Source organism: Talpa europaea, assembly GCF_964194135.1.
Source record: "Talpa europaea genome assembly, chromosome: 1".
NCBI classification, from domain to species: Eukaryota; Metazoa; Chordata; class Mammalia; order Eulipotyphla; family Talpidae; genus Talpa; species Talpa europaea.
In genome coordinates this window covers 10163812-10183702 of record NC_140073.1, presented here as the reverse complement: position 1 = coordinate 10183702, position 19891 = coordinate 10163812, and the positions used below count along the sequence as shown (strand labels likewise).

At 36.3% G+C, this 19891-nt stretch overlaps 1 protein-coding gene and 1 pseudogene across 2 annotated transcripts; both read right to left on the bottom strand.

The window, feature by feature from the left end:
• Positions 1–5653: 5653 nt before the first annotated feature.
• On the bottom strand, positions 5654–6601 carry LOC311170644 (olfactory receptor 8H3-like; the record flags this gene model as incomplete). The annotated part of the gene is made up of 1 exon (XM_084233021.1): positions 5654–6601. The coding sequence occupies one exon, from the start codon at positions 6599–6601 to the stop codon at positions 5654–5656; it is 948 nt and encodes a 315-aa protein (XP_084089147.1).
• An 8304-nt stretch (positions 6602–14905) lies between these two features.
• On the bottom strand, positions 14906–15852 carry LOC311170589 (olfactory receptor 8H1-like; annotated as a pseudogene). The gene has a single exon. The product of its transcript is annotated as an olfactory receptor 8H1-like (transcript).
• Positions 15853–19891: the final 4039 nt, after the last annotated feature.

The following is a 19891-nucleotide window of genomic DNA, read 5'->3' as shown; positions in this document are numbered from 1 at the left end:
TGTTCTCCACTGCTTTTACCTATTGAGAAATCAGAGTTGATACTTAATAGATAGAACATCAATAAGGATTAAGACATATGAACGATGTGGCATCTGTTTATTAGCTAAATGTTTTCCAGTTTATAATTATGAGTGTTTTACAGAACAAGGTGAAGAAATTGAATTTGATTGTCATATGTAGAAATGGGTAAAATTTGATTATTATTGATAGTGTAATAATCCAGATATATTACATAACTGGAATGAAACTTACACTGATCTGTTTCTATTATACAATGCATTCATTTCAAATGAAAATATTATACCATCGGTGTGACTGTTAGCCAAAATTTTTTAGATGTGGCAGAGGACAAACAGTTAATAAATTTATCCTTAGTGAGAGCTATTAAATGATCATGCTCTGAGTCTACAAGATAAACTAAACATTGAGAGCTTATTAAATGCAATATTCCCCGTTATAATTAATTTCACTGAGCTTATAAAAAATTACATACATCTAAACCAATAAAAATATGTTTTAAGGCAAAAATCTAATACTTATTTTTTCCTAAAAGTGTTTATGTTTATGAAACTTCTAATTAAAAGGGGTGTATCAGAGTTACTAATATGCACTGATATCAGTATGAGGTCCCAGAAGATAAAATGTTTTCATAAATTGACCTTTTAAAATCAAATTTCTGCAAAATTGTTTCTGAAATTTTGTCATTGAGTTTTACCCTCATTCCATTCACTCTCTATTTCTATTTCCAGAACTACTGGCATCATTTAGAGTGTTTCAGGATTCTTGCCATTTTATTTGATTCTAAATAAAAACCTATATTTTTAAGTATCATACTTACTGTGAGTCAACGTTGGTGGAATGGAAAAAAAAATTTCTCCAAAATTATCTGTCTAGAAATTTGTTAACCTCAAATTTTTCTCAAAGTAAAATATGAAATGCATTTGAGCAATAAATTTCTGCAATCTATTTTTTCTTTGCAATAACTTCTTTATAAATATTTGCACCTTCATTTTTTTTAATTCTGATATAAAATAAATCAACCCAGTAATTTTGTTAAGATTCTGGTAAAGTGGAAATTTGCCTGGTGTGATGTCTATAAAGAATATATCAGGGAGTTCTGAGACTCACAGTGTTGCTTTTTCTCTCATCCTGATATTTCTGGGCACCTCATATATAGCAAATGGTGATGATGCAAGCTTTGGTCATCCTTGTGCGACTAATTCCCAGGAGAAGTGTTTGGCCTGTTTCCAAGGAAAAAAGTTCAAGGACTCATACAACTATGTTAAGTTTTCAGACACAGTTGATTCTCCCTTGAGACCACATAATGCAGAGCCTGGTTTGGTGTAGTTTTGCAGAGCTCTAAATTTTTGATTGGGGAGCTGAACAAAAAGTTTCTAGATACTTAACCATCTATTTTGAAGTCATCACAGAGGGAATGATTTATTTTCCAAGGTGAAATATTTTTCTATTTTTCTATTTTATGGGATCACACTATCATCTCAAATAGTATGGACAGTAGGTATCAAAAAAGTGTATTTTTCACTTTTCACCATTACAATGAAGTAAATACAGAATTAAACTCTCTGTCTCATAATCAAAAAGACTTTAAAAACTTTTTTGTAGCATCCTTTTTTTATTTTTGGTAGACACTTTCATATTAAGATCGTAGCCACAACTCTACCTAAGCAGTTCTCACACGAACAAGGAAATTCTATTATTCTCTGTTCTTTCTTCACTCACTCTGATATATACACCTGCACACACGTGAACACACGTGTGCAATATGATGCCTGAGAATATTAGTTTGTTAGGGTGATGTAACCAAATACCACAGGCTGGGAGCTTAAATAACAGCAATTTATTTCTCCTTGTTCTCAGTCTAGAAGCCTGAGCTCAAGATAAGTCAGGGCTGATTTCTGGCAGGTCCCTCTCCTTCACTGTAGGTAGATGTCCTCTCTTTGTCTCTTCACATTGCCATTGGCCCTCCATGTTTCTATGCTGTGGTCCTTCGTTCTCATGATGCCAGTTCCAGTCCCATTTGATTACATCACACCCTTAAAAGCTAATTTTCAGTTAATTACCCACACAATGATCCTCTCACTGGAGTACAGAGTGAAGTTACAGGAGTTAATTCTTCAACATATTTTAGTTTGGTATAAATGAATATATACATCCACACACATACATTTATTGTGTAAAAATATGTTTAAACACAGTCATGTATACATTTAAATGCATAGTATTAATCTCCATATCTCTGACTCAACTTGAATAGATGCCCATAGTTGCAGGTAATATTAATTTTATAATGATTATATTTGACTAGCTTGGCAATGACCCTGTAATCCATAGACAAACCACAGCTTGCATATTTCCATAGTATCTTCAATGAAGTCATCGGTACCATTCTCCTCCCTTAGATTTATACATTGACATCTACCTGGAAGTTACCTGATATAGATAAAACATGTTAATGCACAGCTCAACCTTTAGAGTATTGTGGGACATGAGAAGACCTCAACAAAATACAAATTACCATTATTATAGGTCAATTAATAAAACACAGCTGTTTTTATTTTTCATTGCACATTAATTTAATATTATTGGCATGGTGCCCAAAACTAGAATATTATGTCCTCAGTTACACAAATTACACCTTACACAAAATATGATATGTATAAACATAGCAGAGAAACTATAGCATATGCAACAGCATTTTTACATTGCTATAGATCATATTATACACATGCAATAACAATATATAAATGTTTTCTAAAATACATTACAAAGAGAGTAGGGAAATCTTAATTAAGCACTACCTAAAGCTAGGCATTTTTGACAAATAGGAAGAGCTATAAATATACAGTTTCAATATCATGGAAATATCAGATGTTTTTAATTACACTGCAATGTGAGGATAGATATCATGTGCTAACCTGGAAGAGTAGTAGATAATAGTAGTGACTAGACCCAATCACATATAATTGCTCCATGATTTACTTGGAGAAATATACATGTCATTAACATAGGAATGCACATCAATCATTATTGGATGATTGAAAACAATCTAGCCAGTAATCATAGCAAAAGTTTAAAACAAAACATTGAATATTGGAAAATGAAAACTATCTTCTTGAACAACTCTTAATTAAAATAAAATTTAAAAGTAACTTGAAAAACTTACAGAACAAAATGCTCTGAAGCTAGAATTTTATAAGGAAATTAACAATTCCAGACTACTAAGAGAAACACTGCTTTTTATTAATTTAGTTAATTATTTATTATCTTTATTAAGGTAACATTGGATTTCATCATTGCATGGGATTTGGGGGAAGAGGTTAAAAACCCTCAGTGTATGTCACCACCCTGGCCACAATGTCTAAGCCCTATTACTCTGACTTTTGCTCCCTCGGGGATTTGCTTCCACACCCATCATCTCATCCTCTGTAGTAGCCTCACTTCTGAAGTCATATTTCTAGGCTTTATGTTTGTTGATTTGATCAATTCCTTTGTCATTTTTATAGAAAAATTTTAAAATTAAGAAAAACCAAACACTCTACTGACTAAAGCTTATGGGTGGCCACATAATCTGAATTTATTGTCAATGTTTAATTTTACAACTGTTCTCCACTGAAACCGTTAAACAAGTGAATGAAGCATTTACTTCAAAAATTTACTTTCAAAGTATATAACAAAACTTTGAAACCAAAGAAAAACAGCTTTAAAAATTATAAAGAATTTCAATAAATTAGCAGTAACTAAAGTTAATGAACATGTCACAGAAAGGTAAGAACCTTAAATGCTCAGCAGGTAGGAACAAAGTGATTTTCTGCATGCAGAGTTTTAGATTGTTGAGTTTACAACAGGTCAAGTCCACAGCATGCTCTCTAGGAGTCTCCTAGACCAAGAACACATTCATCTCATCATGTTTCAATAACAAAGGAATTAACAAAGTTTAAACTTGCAAGTATATTAGAAAGCTGAAAAAAACAGTATTGGACACAGCAGAATTTTTACTCATCTTACAATATATATACACAAATACATAACAAATGAACAACAGACACTAAGCTGTCAGTAATTATCAGGACAATCATTTCCTTCAATTTTTTTCCAGCATTTCTATGTTTTCTCCAATGTTAACATATACCATTACAAAGTCCAAATTTGTGAAGCACTGCAATTTTCCTTTTTAGTTTTTTTTTTTTGGTATTTGTCTATTAAATTAATCAAAATTAATCTACAAAAACTCAAGTAATTAGCCTTAAGAAAAATCATTGTGGTGCAAGGGGATAAAACACAGCCTATGAAGCTATCCGCAGCCACTGCAGAAGGAGTTCAATCCCCAGCCAGGCAGCTACCCACATGGCTCTGCAGACTACACCTTACTCCCCCGACCTCACCTGACTCCACCCTTCTCTCCTCAGCACTGTATTTCAGTGATCTGCCTGTTCTGTTCGCCACTCTGTCTCTGGTGAATCCTCTCACCTCCCACCCCACACCTCTGGTCTGTACCCCAGTTCTTGCATGCATAAATAAATAAATCTTAAAAAAATGAAAAAAACTTTGTGTATTGAATTTGAAAACATTGCAGGAATGTAAGCATTTTTATGATAACGAAAAATTTTATTAGAAATGCTTCAAATGTTTTATATCCATCGTCTCACTTCATGTTTATAAACACTCAATGTAGACCTGGGATTATCATTTATCTTTTACAGTTATAGAAACTGAGGCTCTAAGTTTCAGTGACTTACCGGAGGGTGTATAGCTAAAAGGTAAGCAGATCTAGAATTTAAATCTAAGTTTCTTGTTCCAAGGCAAGTGTTCATAGTCACACTACTATTTTCTTCTGAATGAATGGATTCAGTGAATTCTGAAACCATTTTTATTGAGCCAACAAACTAGATCTTTTACACAATTAAGTTCTGAACTATACAATGGAATTGTTATGGAAAAAATGTAAAAGAAGACAACTTACTTTTCTTCTTTTGAGCATTTGTTGTCCTTAAATTGAGACCATAAATCAAAGCAGTATTTTTTTTTATTTCAATGACAGTATTGATTTCAAAGGCATGTTCTTGGTAATGCCCAAGATTCCATTTGTGAATTAAAAACTGGGTCATCAGAAACACAGAAAATAGAGTTAATGAATTTTAGCGAGACTTTAAAGAAAATCCCTACAGTGAAGAAAGCAAAAGGGAGCTTAAAAGCTTAGCCTCATGAATGGAGCTGAAAGTGCTTACTGAAAATGAAATAAGTCAGAAGGAGTAAAACAAACACCCAGTGGTGACACTTACCTTTGTTATACTGACAAGCAAGAGAACCCGTCAGAGGACAAATCTCAAAACATACCTTAAAACTTGACTATAAAACTGTGACATTCAGAGGAGTAAGAGCAGGGAGAGGGACAAGCACGAATTTGGAGGAGGAACAGTGTTCCATGGGGGTGGACTATGGGAGCTTTGGTGGGGGGAGCACAATGTGAACACAGCTGGAAAGGGAGATCCTATTTTTCCAACATACAACATACAATGTATTTTTGCAACATACAATGTAAACCAACGTTATCTGAAGAGCAAAAAAATAAAGGTATAATATGGCTTCGATACAAAGAAAAAAAACATTATATTAAAAAAATGTTCAGCATCACTATTTCAAGTGTCTGGAGCCCTCTCTCTTCTGCAGGAGTCTAAGGACAGCATTTTTCACTTCTTTGTTGCGAAGACTATAAATGAGGGGATTCAGCATGGGGGTCACGATAGTGTAAAACACGGAAGCCACCTGATCCTTTCCCAAGGAGTAGGATGTACTTGGTCTTAAGTAACTGAAGATCATAGTGCTATAAAAAATGGTGACTGCCACCACATGTGAGCCACAGGTAGAGAAGGCTTTTCTCTTTCCTGAAGTGGATTTAATTTTTAGGATAGCAGAGAGAATGGACACATAGGAAGATGATATTGTGATTAGAGATCCCAGAATGGTACAGCCTGCAAAAACGAATATAATGAGTTCAGTGTCCTGGGTTTCAGTGCAAGACAGTGCTATAAGAGGGGATGTGTCACAGAAAAAATGATGGATTTCATGGGAGTCACAGAAGGTCAATTTTCTCATGCCAAGCAGAGTGATGAAAAAGTCTATAAAACCTATAAAATAGGTCCCGAGGACAAGTGACCAGCAGCGTCTAGGGGACATGACAACCGGGTAATGGAGAGGATTGCAAATGGCTACGTAGCGATCATAGGCCATGCAGGAGAGAAGAATACATTCAGAAGCAACAAAGAATACAAAAATGTACAGTTGAGTGAAGCAAACCACGGATGAAATCTTCTTGTTGGAGGTCAGCAAGTTGTGTAAGGTTTTAGGTGAGATGACAGATGAGTAACTGAGGTCAATGAAAGACAGGTGACTAAGGAAAAAATACATGGGGGTATGAAGCTGGGCATCAAGGCAGATGAGCAGTATCATCCCTGAATTCCCCAGCACAGTGACCAGGTATATCAGGAGAAAGAGCACAAAGAGCACCAGCTGGATGTCTTCAGCATCTGTAAATCCCAAAAGAATGAAGTCAGCCACATTTGTGTTATTCCTTCTATGCATTGTTCTCCACTGCTTTTACCTGTTGAGAAGTCAAATAAGGTTTAGGATTCTATGAATTATGTGTCATACGTTATTAGTTAAATGTTTTCCAGTTTATAATTATGAGTGGTTTACAGAACAGGGTGAAGAAATTGAATTTGATTGTCATATGTAGAAATGGGTAAAATTTGATTATTATTGATAATGTAATAAACCTAGATGTATTACATAACTGGAATGAAACTTACACTGATCCGTTTCTATTTTACAATGCATTCATGTCAAATGAACATATTATACCATTGGTGTGACTGTTAGCCAAAATTTTTTAGATGAGGCAGAGTACATAAGTTAATAGATTTATCCTTAGTGAGAACTATTAAGTGATCATGCTCTGAGTCTACAAGATAAACTAAGCACAGAGAATTTATCAAATACAAAATTCCCCACAATAATTTCACCAAGCTTATAAAAAATTACATACATCTAAACCAATAAAAGTATGTTTTAAGGCAAAAATTTAATACTTATTTCTTCTAAAAATGTTTATGTTAATGAAACTTCAATTTAAAAGGACTTAAGTGGGGTATATCAGAGTTATTAATATGCACTGATATCAGAATGAGGTCCTGGAATATAAAATGTTTTCATAAATTGTCCTTTTAAAATTAAATTTCTCCAAAATTGTTTCTGAAATTTTGTCATTGAGTTTTACCCTTATTCCATTCACTCTTTATTTCTATTTCCAGAAGTACTGGTATAATTTAGAGTCTTTCAGGATTCTTGCCATTTTATTTGATTCTAAATAAAAACCTGTAATTTTGAGCATCATACTTACTGTGAGTCAACGTTGGTGGAAAGGGAAAAGAAAACTCCAAAATTATCTGTCTAGAAATTTGTCAACCTCAAATTTTTCTCAGTAAAATATGAAATGCATTTGACATTAACAAATTTCTGCAATCTATGTTTTCTTTGCAATAACCTCTTTATAAATTTTTGTGCATTCATATTTTTTTTAAATTCTGATGTAAAATAAATCAACCTAGTAATTTTGTTAAGACTCTGGTCAAATGGAAATTTGCCTGGTGTGATGTCTGTAAAAGAATATATCAGGGAGTTCTGAGACTGATAGACAGAGTTGCTTTGTCTCTCATCCTTATATTTCTGGGCATCTGATATAGCAGGGATGATGATAATGCAAACTCTGGTCATCCTTGTGAGACTAATTCCTAAGAGAAGTGTTTGGCCTGTTCCCAAGGAAAAAGGTTCAAGAACTCATACAACTATGTTAAGTTTTCAGACACAGTTGATTCTCCTTGAAACCACATAATGAAGAGTCTGCTTTGGTCTTGTTTTGCAGAGCTCTAAATTTTTGACTGGGGAGATGAACAGAGATTTTCTAGATATTCAACCATCAATTTTGAAGCCATCGGAGATGGAACGATTTATTTTCCACAGTGAAATATTTTTATATTTTATGAGACCATACTATCATTTCAAATAGTGTATGGACAGTAAGTTTATTATAAAAAGTATATTTTTCACTTTCACCAATACAATGAAATAAATACAGAATTAAGCTCCTTGTCTTACAATCAAAAATGTTTTAAAAACTTTGTTGTAGCATCTATTTTTGGTAGGCACTTTCATATTAAGATTGTAGCCACACCTCTACCTAAGCAGTTCCCACACATACAGAAAAACACTAACATCCTCTGTTCTTCCTCCATTCACTCTGATATATACACCTGCACACACACATGTGAACACATGTACACATATGCACTGACACTGAGTGTGTTACTTGTTAGGTTTGCTATAACCAAATGTAAAAGTCTGGGAGTTGAAACATTCACAACTTATTTCTCACTGTTCTGTAAGCCAGAGCCAGCCATCCAGTTGGCATTAGGGCTGATTTTGGTGAGGCCCTCTCCCTTCATCTCCATAGACATCTTTTCTTCTAGCTTCCTGTGTCTATTACCCTCCCTGTTTCTGTGCTGTGATCCTTTCTTCCGTGATACCAGTCTAATGGACTAGGGTGCACTCGCAACACCTAGTTTTAAATAATTACCAGTAAAAAGGTCTTATCACTAGAGCCACATACAGAAGTACCAGGAGTGATGTATTCAACATATGAACATTGATACATATGAATATATATTTACATATTTACTCAAATATATATATATATGTATATGTATATGGAAGTGTTATAGGGCAGCCCTGATACAAAACGGGGTGCCTGACTGTGGGTCCTCACCCGCACGCTTGAAAGGACTTATCAATACTGCAGACACACGCGAAAGGTTAATAAAAGGTTTATTTACAAGGGAAGGGGAAATGAGGAAATGTACAGCTCAGGGAGAAAAGTGGGAGACAAAGTTTTAAATGCGTCCTACCTGATCCGCCGATCTGGAATCCCAAATGGCACTCTGAGAGCTGGCCGCGAGCCAGGGACGGTGAAGCCAGGAGGCGAGGAGGAGAGCGAGACCCCCCTAGGCCCACATATTTGTTTTTTTTATACCAACCCTGGCTGCTTAACTCCACCCTCAGGTCCCTGCCATCTTCCCTTTGGTGGTTACAGGATTTGTCTTTCCCAATGTCCTGATGGCTTTGGTTTGGAGTGGGCGTGGAGTCCACAAAGCCTGTACGGGATTAGCTCAGCACATCCTTTCCCCCTAACATAAGAACGGGTAAACATGCACTTAGTAGGGTGTCACATATAGTTTTTTTTTCTTTACTTTAACATTTATCAATTTATCACATTTTTTAGACAATATTTGCTTCCTCCCACCCCCTCAGATTGAGTCCCCATAGAATTTCCTTCTCCAATGCACCCATGCACCATCACCACAGTCCCCTGTGCTCCTCCCTTCCTCCCTCTCACCCCTCTCCCTCCTCCCCTGCAGTGTGTCTCTGGTTTACAATTGTCTGTTTTTGCTTTGTTGTGGTTTGTACTGTAATTATTATTTTTTACACTGATGTCCTATTTGGCTCCCCTATATTCCTGTTATAAGTGAAACCATCCTATATCTTTCTTTTTCCTTCTGCTTATTTCACTGAGCATAATGCCTTCTAGCTCCATTTATGTTGCTGCGAATAGCATGAGTTTATCTTTTTTGATGGCTGAATAATATTCCATTGTGTATATATACCACATCTTCTTGATCCAGTCATCTAGTTTTGGTCATTTGGGTTGTTTCCAGATTTTACCTATTGTAAACAGTGCTGCAATAAACATAGGTGTACAGGTGTTCTTTTGAATCACTGTTTTTGTGTCCTTTGGGTAGATACCTAGTAGTGGAATTGCCAGATCATATGGTAGCTCCATTTTTAGTAGATTGAGGAAACTCTAGACAGCTTTCCACAGTGGTTGGACCAGTTTGCACTCCCACCAATGTAGGAGAGTTCCTTTTTCACCATATCCTTGCCAACATTTGTTGTTGCTTGTTTTTTTGATATGTGCCATTCTTACTGGTGTAAGGTGGTATCTCAGTGTGGTTTTGATTTGCATTTCCCTGATGATAAAAAGGGATGTTGAACCTTTTTTCACATGCCTGTTGGCCATTTGCATTTCCTCTTTGGAGAAATGTCTTTTGAGTTCCTCTGCCCATTTCTTGATTGGATTGTTTATTTTGTTTTTGTTGAGCCCTGTGAGTTCTTTGTATATCTTTGTGATTAGTCCCTTATCAGTTGAATGGAGTGCAAAGATTTTTTCCCAATAAGTGGAGTGTCTCTCTGTTTTGGTTAATGTCTCTTTGGCTGTACAGAAGATTTTCAGTTTGATGCAATCCCAGGTGTTTATCTTTGCCTTCACTATCACTGCTTTGGGTGATGAGTCTTTAAAGATGTTTTTGAGATGTATGTCTTATAGTGTTTTACCTATATTTTCTTCTATATATTTTATAGTTTCAGGTCTTATGTCCAGTTCCTTTATCCATTTTGAGTTGATTTTTGTGTATGGTGAGAGGTACTGGTCTAGTTTCATTTTTTTTGCATGTGGAGGTCCAGTTTTCCCAGCACCATTTAGTGAACAAACTGTCTGTGTTCCATTCATATTCTTTGCTCCTTTGTCAAAGATTAGTTGTTCATATAATTGTGGCTTTATTTCTGGGCTCTCTATTCTGTTCCATTGGTCTTTGTGTCTGTTTTGGTTCCAATACCAAACTGTTTTAATTATTATGTCTTTGTAGTATAGCTTGAAGTTTGGAAGTGTGATATCTCCTTTCTCCTTTGTTTTCATCAGTAGGGCTTTGGCTATTCATGGTTTTTGGTGGTTCCATATGAATTTCATCAGCATTTGTTCTATTTCTTTGAAAAATGTCATTGGGATTTTTATTGGAATAGCATTGAATCTGTATATTGCTTTTGGGAGGATGGCCATTTTAATAATGTTGATTCTTCCAATCCATGAGCGGGGGATGTCTTTCCATTTCTTTGTGTCTTCTTCAATTTCTTTTAACAGTGTTTTATAATTTTCTTTGTATAGGTCTTTCACCTCTTTTGTTAGGTTTATTCCCAAGCATTTATTTTTTTTGGTTTCAATTATAAAAGAGATGGTTTTCTTGATTTCTTCTTCTTCCGATTGATTATTTGTGTATAGGAAGGCTACTGATTTTTGTGTGTTGATTTTGTATTCTGCTACTTTACTGAACTGGGTGATTATTTTGAATAGTTTTTCTGTGAGTTTTTAGAGTTCTCTCTGTATGTTATCATATTGTCTGCAAACAGTGATAGTTTTACTACTTCTTTCCCTATTTTGATTCCTCGTATGTCTTTCTCTTGTCTTATTGTCACATATAGTTTTAAATGTATAGTATTAACCTTAATATCAAAATGACTTAAATTGAGTAGCCTCCTATAGTTGCAGGTAAAATTACTTTTATTATTTCATTTGCCCAGTTTGGCAATTAACAAATAATCAATGCAAAATTACATTGCATATTTCCATACAATTTTCTATGAATTCATTGTCACTCTACTCCCTCCTCAGATTTATGCATTGGCCTGAGTCTAAACAGAGTTTGTTGTTCAGGGACCACAGATCCAAATTCCTGGAGTCAACACCATGCTGGGTTTTTTTCCTATTTTATTCTCTCATCTAGACCATAAGCAAAAAATTCATTCTTTCTTTTACTGGGCACATGTGAACTGAACACATGAATTTATTAAAACTACACTTAAATTCAAGAATGACAAGAGATAAGGAACATTCAAGGCTAAGCTACAACAGACTGGCCAATTTGTCTCTTCCCACAGCTGAACTCCTGCCCACGTGTATGGGTCTCCCTGATGAACTGGTCTTCTCTCAGCTTTGCCCAGGATTCCTTTGACCCTGCCATGCCCTTGCAGAGCCCACAATTCCTCTGCATTCAGGCCAAGAAAAGCAAGGAAGTAAAAGCAGCCTACTATGTGCTTGTTTAGTCTTCCTTTCTGAAACTGCATTTTCATTGTATAAGTGTATGAGCACAAACTTATTTTGAAGTGGTAGTGGTCTTCTTCTTCCCATATTTTCACTATCATTATATTTAATAGCATTGTTGCTATAAAGTTTATTCTGTGTAAACTGTTTTTTTTTAAGATTTATTTATTTATTTATACAAGCACTGGGCACAGTCATAAGCACAGGAGGGTGAGAGAATTCACCAGAGTCAGAGCAGGGAGCAAAACAAGCAGATGGACAAAGTACACTGCTGAGGGGAGCAGCGGACGGCAGGAGAGGTCTGCGCGCCATGTGGGACCCTCACCCGGTGGCCGGGGATTGAACCGGTGCTGCAGAGGCTGCGGGCAGCTTCGCAACCCAGCACTCAACTGCTGCGCCACCAGGGAGGCCCTGTGAAAACTGTTTTGATGCCAACTGAAAAGTCTCTTTAAAACATACAGTAATCTGAAGTGATTTCCCTAAATATGAATGTTGAAAGTAAATGACACTCCAACACTGCTAAGAAGAGCATCTCTTTCCCAATATATCACTTGTAATTCTTCTGCATTTTTTTATTCAGAACCCTATTTACAATGATATTCACATGACTCCTTCCTTGAATATGTCTCTTTGTGAGACGTCTTAGACTATATTATGACCATTGCAATTCACTTCCTTTACAGCTCCTCATATGTCTTCTTTCTTAAATGCACCCATTGTAAATATCATTACTTTACATATTATGCACTTTAATTTCCTTAACTCATATTTGACTTATTTTTAATCTAGTCCAGAATCTAGACCAGTGTCTGAGATGTATTGTTATTTGTTAAATTCCCCAGAATGAATAAATATTTATTGCATAATGTTCAGATCTGTGTAGTGCTAACTTCTGCTGGAGTGAAATGGTTTTACTTACAACTTATTATGTGAAATGCACATTGTGAATTTATTCAAGGAACTATTACAACAATGAGACCATACAATTCACTGGGCAGTAAAGGATGAAGGTTCTGAGGCTCCTGGCATGTTCCTGGAGCAGGAAGTGACTTAGCCCACTACAAATTTCTCCATTACATGTAAAACAAGAGAACAATGGGTCTATTTCAATAACTTACTTGTGAAGAGCATAACAGATCTTAGAAACAAGTAGAAAGAAATGGTTTGTAAAAATATACAGAATTTCAAAAAATAAGCAGTGACTAAAAGTATTAACAGTCACAGAAAGGTAAGGACTAAATGTTTGGCAGGTAGACACCACAGTGATTTTACTGCATGCAGACTTTTAGATTGATGTGTTTACAACACTTCAAGTCTACAGCATGCTATCTGGAGGTCTCCCAGAACTAGAATAATACATCTCAAAATGTTTCAATTACAAAGAATTTAACAAAGTTTAAACTTGAAAGTGTATCAGAAAGCTGTGAAACAGTATAGGAAACCCCAGAAATGTTACTAATACATGCAATATATACACACACATACATAACTAAAGAATAGATACTAAGCTGTCAGTAATTATTAAGTAAATTCTTATGTTTTCTATTCATCATTCTATTCCATGTTTTCTCCATGTTAACCTATACCATTACAAGTCCACATTTTTGAACCATTGAAACTTTCCTTTTTAGTTTTTTGTGTGATTTTCTAATAAATTAATCAAAAGTAATTTATAAAAACACAAGTGAACATTCTTAAGAAAATCCATTATGCATAGAAAATATTGCAATAATGTCAGTCTTATGATAATGATCAATATTTATGAGAAATATCTTAAAGTTCTATATTTAGACCTGGTTTAATCTTTACTAAGCTTTACTAAGCTTTATTAATCTTTACTAAGCTATGAGGCTGGGATTATTATTTATCTTGTATAATTTTTGAAACAGGTTCTAAGTTTGAGTTTCTGACTGAAGGTTATATAGCTAAAAGGTAACCCGATCTAGAATCTAAATTGAAGTTTCTAATTCCAAAGAAGTCCTCATAGTCACTCTACCATATTTCTTCTGAATATAAAGGATTCAATGAATCCTGAAACTTCCTTTTGAGCGAACAATGGAGCTTTTACCCATAATAAAGTTCTGGATGATGCAAAGGTATACATATGATATATTTAAAAGATAACAACCCTCGGGCCTCCCCCGGTGGCGCAACGGTTGAGCGCTGGGCTGTGAGGCTGCCCGCAGCCTCTGCAGCGCCCGTTCATTTCCCGACCGCTGGCGAGGGTCCCACAAAAAAAAAAAAAAAAAGAAGACAACTCTCTTTTCTTATTTTGTGCACCACTTGTCCTTAAATCGAGACCATAAGTGTTAGAACAATTTTGTGATTTTCATGGCAATATGGACTTCTAAAGATTTATTCCTGGAATTCCAAAGATCATTTTGGTGAAGTAACATATAAATCCAAGAAACACAAGTAAATAAAAGGGACCGGTTATTTTTCATGATAACTTAAGGAAATGCCCCATAGTAAACAAAGCAATGAGGAGCTTAAAATCTTAGCATCTTGAATGGAGCTGAAAGTGATTATAACACATGAAATAAGTCAGAAGGAGTAAAGAAATACTCAGTGGTGACTCATATCAGAGAATTATTGAGGAACATGACAAAGTTTCAGATAGCAAAATCCAAAACCTGACTATGGAAATGAGACATTCAGAGGAGTAAGAGCAGGGAAAGGAACAAGGACAAATGGGGAGGGAGCACAGTGGTCCATTTTGGTGGACTATGGGTGCTTTGGTCAGGGGAGCACCATGTGAACACAGCTGGAAAAAGGGATCCTATTTCCAACATATAAACAGCAATGCAAACCAATGCTACCTGAATAACAAAAATATTATAAAGGTATAATATGTCTTGGATAAAAAGTAAAAACATTATTTTAAAAAAAAATGTTCAGCATCACTATTTTAAGTGCCTGGAGATGTCTCTCTTCTGTAGGAGTCTAAGGACAGCATTTTTCACTTCTTTGTTCCGAAGACTATAAATGAGGGGATTCAGCATGGGGGTCACAATAGTGTAAAACACAGAAGCCACCTGATCCCTTCCCAAGGAGTAGGATGTATTTGGTCTTAAGTAACTGAAGATCATGGTGCTATAAAAGATGGTGACTGCCACGACATGGAAGCACAGGTGGAGAAGGCTTTTCTCTTTCCTGAAGTGGAATTAATTTTCAGAATAGCAGAGAGAATGGATACATAGGACACTGTTATTGTGATAAGAGAGGCCATGAGGGTGCAGCCACCGAAAATGAATATCATGACTTCAGTGTACTGGGTTTCAGTGCAAGACAGGGCTATAATAGGGGATGTGTCACAGAAAAAATGATGGATTACATTGGAGTTACAGAATTCCAGTTTCCTCATGCCAAGTGCAGTTACTAAAAAGTCTATGAAACCTACCAAATAGGACCCGAGGACAAGGGACCAGCAGCGTCTCGTGGACATGACAACAGGGTAGTGGAGAGGATTGCAGATGGCTACATAGCGATCATAGGCCATGCAGGAGAGAAGCATACATTCGGCAGCAACAAAGAAGACAAAAATGTACATTTGAGTGAAGCAAGTCATGTATGAAATCTTCTTGTTGGAGGTCAGTAAATTATCTAAGGTTTTCGGTGAGATGACAGATGAGTAACTGAAGTCAATGAAAGACAGGTGACTGAGGAAAAAGTACATGGGGGTATGAAGCTGGGCATCCAGGCGGATGAGCAGTATCATCCCTGCGTTCCCCAGCACAGTGACCAGGTATATCAGGAGAAAGAGCACAAAGAGCACCAGATGGATGTCTTCAGCATCTGTAAACCCCATCAGGATGAAGTAAGGCACATTTGTATTATTTCTTCTATGCATTATGCTCCACTGCTTTTACCTGTTGAAAAGTTAAAGTTGATACTCAGTAGATATAACATCATAAATGTTTAGGTACTTATGAATATTATGGCATGTATATATATATATATATTATGGCACACACATATAATATACATATATTATGGCATATATATATATATATATAATAGTTAAATGTTTCCAGATTGATATTAATGAGTGGTTTACAAAATATATGATTGAAAAAAATACAATTTGATTGCCAATTTGGATAAAAGTTGATTACAGTTCATGATGTAATAAAACCAGATATATCATTTAATTGGAAAGAAACTGACACTGTTAGGGTTGCTTTTTTAAACACATTTATTTCAAATATAAATATTTTTTGATTAGTGTTGCTTATCCATTTTTTATATGAGGTTTAGACATAGGAAATATAACAAATTTATCCTGAGTCAGAAGTGCTAAATGATGACATTGTCATTCTACAAGATTGACTGCAGAGAGCTTATCAAATACCATATTCCCTATTAAAACTAATTTCAGCAAGCTTGAAACAAACATATATTTTAAAAAAGCAATAAAAGTATAGTTCAAGTTATAATTTCTAATCCTTTGTTTCTAATGTTATTTTATGTAATGATGAATTAACTTCAAACTTAAATAACTTTAATGGGTTATTAGAGCTGTTAATATTAATTAATATTAGTACCAATTTCCAGAAGATAATTTTTTCCAAAGTTAACCTTTTAAAATCAAATTTCTGTGAAATTTATTTCCTGAAATTTTGTCATTAATCTTTGCCTTGATTCCATTAAATCTGTATGTCTCTTTCCACAATTACAAGCATCTCTTAATTCCATGTGGAATGACATGTTGTGATGCTTTTCTGGATGGTGTCCATTTTATTTGATTCTAAATAAAACCCTTTAAATTTGAGCATAATACTTACTGTGGTCAATGTTGGCTAGAAAAGATCTTTCTTCCAATACTATCTGTCTAGAAATTTGTCAACCTTAATTTTTTTTCAAAAGAAAAATGTGAAAGCTATTTAAGTCAGAAATTTCTGTAGTCTATGTTTTCTTTGTGCTAAGTTCTTTTTAAATTTGTGTGCACTCATTTTAAAAAATATATATAAATAAATGAAACTAGTAATTTTGTTAAAATCCTGGTAAATGGAAATTTGCCTGGAGTGATGGCTATAAATAATATCAGGGAGTTCTGAGAACATGGTAGACAGGGTGGCCTTGTCTCTCATCTTAATATTTCCAGGGCACCTCATATATTGGGTATGGTGATGATGCAAGGGTTGGTCATCCTTGGGAAGTCAATTCCCAAAGAAGTGTTACACCTGTTTCCAAGGATAAAAGCTCAAGGGCTCAATACACCTATGTTAAGTTTTCAGGACTTGGCTGCTTCTCCCTTCAAAACCACGTAATTAAGAGTTGAAGAGCCTGGTTTTGTCCTATTTTGTGGAGCTTGAATTTTTTAGTGTGGAGATGAACAGAGATTCTAGATACTCCCATAGGGAAAAGAATGATATATTTTCCACGTGGAAATATTTTTATATTTTATGTGATCATACTCTGATCTCATCAATAGTATGGACAGTTGGTATATCAAAAAAGTGCATTTTTCAGGGCTTCCCTGGTGGCTCAAGTGTCTAAGCACCACACTATGAAGCAATGCACAGCCTCCGCAGCATAAGTTCAATCCCTGGCTGGCCAGGGAGAATCCCACATGGCGAGGCAGAACTCTCCTGTCTCCTGTCTCACCCGCTGCTCCCCTCAGCAGTGCATTTCAGTAGATCCGCCTTTTCAGCTCCCCACTCTGTCTCTGGTGGATCCTCTCACCCCCCGCATCTCTGGCCTGTACCCCAGCTCTTGCATGCATAAACAAATAAATCTTTAAAACAAAGTGTATTTTTCAGGAGCTCCCTGGTGATGCAAGGGATTAAGACACAATCTATGAAGCTAACTGCAGCTACTGCAGCATGAGTTCTATCCCTGGCCAGGGAGCTACCCACATGGCACAGCAGACCTCTCCGGTCTCGCCTGCTGCTCCCCTCCGCAGTGTATTTCAGTATATCTGGCTGTTCTGTACCCCACTCTGTCTCTGGCGAATCCTCACACCCCCTTGGATCCCTCTGACAAATAATTCAGTAATGTTCCCTGTCATCAGGACATGCCAAGGTGATTGAGGAAAAGAGAGCAGGAAAGAGAGATGTCTGCATAGACACAGATAGGCTCTGAAAGAACAAAATCTGCATTTTGCCAGGGGAAGGGGTGTTCTTTCATAATGTTCTTTGATGGAATGAGTGTGGAAATTATTGCCTTGGTTCAGAATGGGTTGGTCTTTTAAGTTTGATAATCCTATCTGCCCCCACCTCTGGCTGATCATCTTTTCTGACACCACCCTAGATTGCCAGAACCTTCCATATTGGGTTAGTAAAGATTTACAAATTGTCTTTATCATATCTCCCTCAGTAAACAAACAAACAACAACAACAACAAAAAAAAAAACAACAAGGTGACATTGACACTAACTGATATGCAGCTGCTCTTCCCAACCCTGCTCTACTATCAGGAAGGCCATATTTTCACCCTTAGACATTTTTCTGTAACTGCAACAGAATTTTTAAGGCTTTCTTTGGAAAAAATCTATGGTTACATTTCATCTGCCAAGGAGCAAGGGGGTGATTTCACCAGAGATTCACCAATGTTTAAAATTGCTTAGGTTGACTGGTTCTGAAACTGAAAGAGAGCTGTGTACATTGTGGAATATTTGAACATTAGAATAAAATAAAATGAGGAACAGTGAGCTGTGATTTTTCCTCAAAAAATAAATACTTTTAGAGTCTCCGTAGTGGTGCAAGAGCTAAAGTCTCAGCACTATCAAGCTATTGCCAGCCATCATGGCCTGAGTTTGTTCCCCGGCCAGAGAGTTGACCCATGATGCACAACGGACCTCTCCTGTTTCTCCACTGCTCCCCTCTGCAGTGGGTTTCAGTAGATCCCCTGTTCCACTCCCCACTCTGTCTCTGGTGAGTCCTCTCACTTCCTGCACCTCTGGCCTAGACCCCAGTTCTTGTTTGCATTTAAATAAATAAATCTTTTTAAAATAGATAATTTTAAGAATTAGCTTTCTTTCTTCCACATAATTTCCAATATTTTGAACTGTGAACTATAACACCCGTGTGTAAGGGCAGAGACTGTAAATGTGAAATTTTAGAATTACGAAAAGGAACTCCCATTAACTGGGTGAAGAAACCTAAGACCACATTATATCATAATCTCCCTCCCCAAGTACGCAGGAATATGTGGCTGTCATTATCATAATTTCCCTCGCCCTTCATGACAGCTCATCACCTAAGTGTGTATCACTCAATGTAAACATAACACGTGATTTACATTTGTCTGGGATTTAAAATTTAATTCAGTCCTATTATGTTCACTGTATATCTGGAATAAGGCTATGCCGACCATTTTATATTTTTCCTCCATCTTTTCCAAGTCATGTGAAACTATTCAGAATGACGGTGTCTAGTTGCTCCATTGGTCTCATGCATATAGTGCTACATAGTTCACTGTTTCCTGGGGTTTTGACTGAGATTGTTTCCAGTATTTGTAAGTGTTAGGGGGAAATGATGTCCTGAGCTCATCCCATATAGGCTTTGTGGACCCCACCCCCACTCCAGACAAAAGCCATCAAGACATGGGGAAAGACAAATCCCGTCACCACCAAAGGGAGGGTGGCTGGGACCTGAGGGTGGAGTTGGGCAGCCAGGTTGGATATAAAAACCAAACACGTGGGCCTTGGGCTGGCTCGCTGTTGCTCGCCTCCTGGCTTCACAGCCCCTGGCTCGCAGCCAGATCTCAGAGCGCCATTTTGGGATTCCTGATCAGAGGATTGGGTAGGACTCATTTAAAACTTTGTCTCCCACTTTTCTCCCTGAGCTGTACATTTCCTCATTTCCCCTTCCCTTGTAAATAAACCTTTTATTAACCTTTCGCTTGTGCCTGCAGTAGAGCATTGATAAGTCCTTTTAAGCGCGCGG